This window comes from Pseudomyrmex gracilis, unplaced genomic scaffold (assembly GCF_002006095.1).
Source record: "Pseudomyrmex gracilis isolate BER0280 unplaced genomic scaffold, ASM200609v1 scaffold_3136, whole genome shotgun sequence".
Taxonomy (NCBI): Eukaryota; Metazoa; Arthropoda; class Insecta; order Hymenoptera; family Formicidae; genus Pseudomyrmex; species Pseudomyrmex gracilis.
Genome location: NW_018023720.1, coordinates 1 through 3,829, shown reverse-complemented (window position 1 = coordinate 3,829; position 3,829 = coordinate 1). Strand labels below are relative to the sequence as shown.

The 3,829-nt window shown below is 35.0% G+C and overlaps 1 protein-coding gene across 4 annotated transcripts in view; it reads right to left on the bottom strand.

Annotated features, from left to right (window-relative positions):
• The window catches only part of LOC109863096 (PRELI domain-containing protein 1, mitochondrial), a 6,015-nt gene extending 3,269 nt beyond the window's left edge, over positions 1–2,746 (bottom strand). Inside the window, exons 1-3 of one of the 4 annotated variants that reach the window (XM_020443282.1) lie at positions 2,658–2,746; positions 2,400–2,498; positions 2,066–2,279 (exon numbers count right to left, since the gene is read on the bottom strand). In XM_020443282.1, coding sequence (XP_020298871.1) covers positions 2,066–2,279; positions 2,400–2,491 — 306 coding nt within the window. In that variant the 5' untranslated portion in view covers positions 2,492–2,498; positions 2,658–2,746. Of the gene's footprint in view, positions 1–2,065; positions 2,280–2,399; positions 2,512–2,583 lie in introns of all 4 variants that reach the window. The other 3 variants (XM_020443280.1, XM_020443279.1, XM_020443283.1) reach the window with 3 other exon arrangements.
• Positions 2,747–3,829: the final 1,083 nt, after the last annotated feature.

The window sequence follows — 3,829 nt, the reverse complement described above, 5'->3', positions numbered from 1 at the left end:
TATTTTATTTACTACCTTTGATCAGTGGTTTAAGGCTGTGCGGGTCTATTTTGATTAATTGTTATTTATACGGCCTGTTTCTAATTCAAATATCTTATATAAATTAAGATGTCAATATAAATTTAATATTTTTCAGTACATGTAATATCTACAATTTCATATGCATATTCCTTTTTGTGTATAAAAACATTCTCCACTATGTGCAGAGTCAATACTTATTTATGCAATTTATTGTAGACACAAATGCAATTTGTAATTTATGTCACAGCGAAAGCAAAGAGTACAACTATCAATTTTATGGTAAATTTAACATATATTAAATTTAACATATAGCGATTGTCAAGCGGGCCTATGCGTTCATTTGTGCAGCTCTAAAATTAGTACTTAAGGATCTTAGGTAAGTAGTTCTAATGAGTGTAATCATATGAATTTGCATCCGCACTAGTATACTTAGTTTATATGAACGTTATAATTGTAACAATATTCAATGGGTAATTAATGATTTATTAATCTTCAAGTCTGATCTAAGTTTAGCGAAGCGAAAATTTCGAGTTATGAGGTTTGATTTCAGTTAAAGCAGAAAAGTTTTTTATTTTAAAAAAATAGTTTTACGTAATTTTAAAATTATAATTTAATTTCCATTAAAGATAAATTTACGTATAAAAAAATTCTGTTTAATAGTTTGTTTATTTTCTGACCGCTAAATTAAAGCTTGATGTGCTATGTCTGGGTGTACATTATATATCTGTGACAGAGAAATGTAGTAACATCATTTCATAGTGTTACGTAAATCTTTGATACTTATCATACATCTATAAGACATCACAACTGAGGAACTCCTTTCTCTCTCTCTCTCTCTCTCTCTCTCTCTCTCTCTCTTTCTCTCTCTCTCTCTCTGAAGTGGACATTTAACTTTCCATGTGCTCTATTATAACCTTGCAAGTGATGTAATAGCGACACATAGAAAATGTTAAGCCTCTTGCACAATGGAAGGAATAGCGATAGCGATAGAAATAACACCAGTTTTAAAGAATTTATATTTATAAATAACGGCAGAAACAGCAGAATGTAACATACAAAAATACACATGTATCAATGCAGATCAGAAAACGGAATAATCAATAGCAATAAAATTTCTGACAAGTTAGAATTCTGTGTCTATTGCTTATCGCTATCACTATTCCCTCACATTATGCAAAAGGCTTTAAGAAGTTATAACATTATTGTGACAAAAGTTTTCATAGGATAGACTTGAAGATTACAAAGTTCTGCTATTTAAATTGGTGTAAATCTTGCTTCATCATATTACACTTACCCCAGGCAAATTGTGAAAATATTGCACAAAAATGGCATCATAAATGACGACGATTTTGCAATGATTGCACTAAGATGATTCGCCATAACACAACAGTTTTGTCAAAACAAAATTGTGTAAATAATAATATTTGTCAAAAATTAGAAGAGTTGTTATGCATTTCTATAAGTATATACATGAATTAATTTGATTTCTTCATATGCAATTATATTTCTACATCACATAGCTGAAAGTTTTTTCTCAATTATTGAACAACTTCTTTTTAAATTTAAGTTTGTAAATATACTGCTCAGATGATTTGCCATCGTTAATAGTTTGCCGAAATAATATTTGAAAATTAATTTTACAAAGTTACAAATATTTAATAAAAGATCAATATTTTTACATCTATTTCTCAAAATATATCTACATAATTGCAAAACACAATTTTCATGCAAGATTTTGTCATATAATTTCATAAATGTTTTTCTATCGGGGTTATATGTTTCAAGAAATAATAAACATAGATGTTAAAATGACATAGGACTATGTTGCAGGTCCTTAGCTGCAACTTTTGAAATGATGTAGATCTATGTCACAAATGTGTTACTCTTTTACAAATCCTTATTAAAGAAAATTCTAAGACATAAAATTTCTAACTAAATAGTGAGATAAAAACTAAATACTGTGAGTTGGAAAAACAAATAACAGAGAAAACAGTTTTTATAAAACTAAATGTTTTTGTTTCAGTATTAATTTGCTTTAACTTACCATAACTTTGGTATATCCCAAATTTCTTGTATATGTTGTTAAAGTTTTTGCTTTTAGATCAACAATACTCTCTTCTATAATTTTGACAACATTTTTGCTAACAAATCTTTCACCCCATTTAGGTACTCTGTTAGTTTTTGTCAACAGCCTTTTTGAATAAAGCTTTCCATCTCTAATTTCTCTTGAAATTGTATCTTCAGTAAGTACATGTGAACTGTTGATAGAATTGTACAATGACACATAGAAACACAAATGTCTCATTAACTTATTTAATATATTATATAAAATTTGTGTTTCATAAATATTATATGTGATGTAATATAAATCTACTTACCTGTGTGGATTTGGATATCTCTGAAAAAATCCTCGAACAACTTGAGTCCAATCAAATTTAAAAATTGTCGTGTTCTCATAGTATTTCACCATTATACTCCTATTTATACAAACTAATATATATTATATGTATATATATATGTGTGTGTATGTGTATTTATAACAATAAAATGAATTAAACCAACGGTAACTTTTATCTCAATCTCTCAATAAGATTGAGAATGTAACCAGAACAGGTTACAACTCAGTAGATATATACCATTCTAGTTTGTGTTTCTATAGGTTTGTTCGCGTCGCATGCAGACTTGCAAACTCGAGCCGGCTAGCACCGAGAGCACCGAGGTGGTGGGAGCCACTGGGAACACGCACACAAGCGAGAACCGTCCGTGTGCGTGACGAGCCGACGTGCTGAGCGTCACGCACACGGACGGCGGTTCTCGCTTGTGTGCGTGTTCCCAGTGGCTCCCATTACCTCGGTGCTCTCGGTGCTAGCCGGCTCGAGTTTGCAAGTCTGGTCGCATGCCCCAATATGCTTCTATCGCTCCAACACGCTCTTTTTAGGCCATCATAAAGGTCTATCTACATAAGACGCAGACGCAGGTCGCAGTGCTACCGACGGTGAACGAGGAGCAGGTGCAGTTGCTTCGCAAACTGCGTGAGTTACAAGAGCGCTGGTTGGTTGGTGCCCTTAGGCTCCTCATACAGACATCGGCGCTTTGACACCGAGCGTTGATTGGTGAAAAGCGGGTAGGCTAAACCTGGATCCTCATGCAGACACTGGCCTTTAGCACCAGCGCTCAAGCGCTGTTTCAACTGTTGAGCAAAGCTAATGAAAGCTGTCAATCCTCATAACAGCTCCGGTGTTTTAGCGCCGTTTACTCCCACTACCCGCTTTTTACCAATCAACGCTCGGTGTCAAAGCGCCGGTGTCTGTATGAGGATCCAGCCTTATGGCTCAGTGGACCCTTATTGCTAGTCCATACGCCATTCTAAGTCTTCACTGAAGTTTGAATTAAAACCGTGGATTCAAGGCTTGATCACGGAGTTGTATACTAGCCATAGACGTATAAGAAATAGACTGCGCGTGTGAGAGGGGAAGTGAGTCAAACTTCGGAGTGAGACAGATGCTTTCACCCGAGTCTCTGTCTCTGTCTTTCAGCACCTGGAGTGGGGACTCCCCACTCGGAAGACAACTCCATAGAATGTCTATGCTGTCAATTGCCTACTGTCGCCCCTTCATCGCTCGATGCTCCTCTATTGCCCCACTACGCTATTTCTCATTCCTACTACTTTTCTTGTCCGCCAATCACCGCGTCACTAAACAAGGATAGAGACTCGGGTGAAAGCATCTATCCTCGTCCGAAGTTTGACCATTCTTTCTGCACAGAAAAGATACGGGACGCGCAGTCTATTTCTTATATGTCTATGATA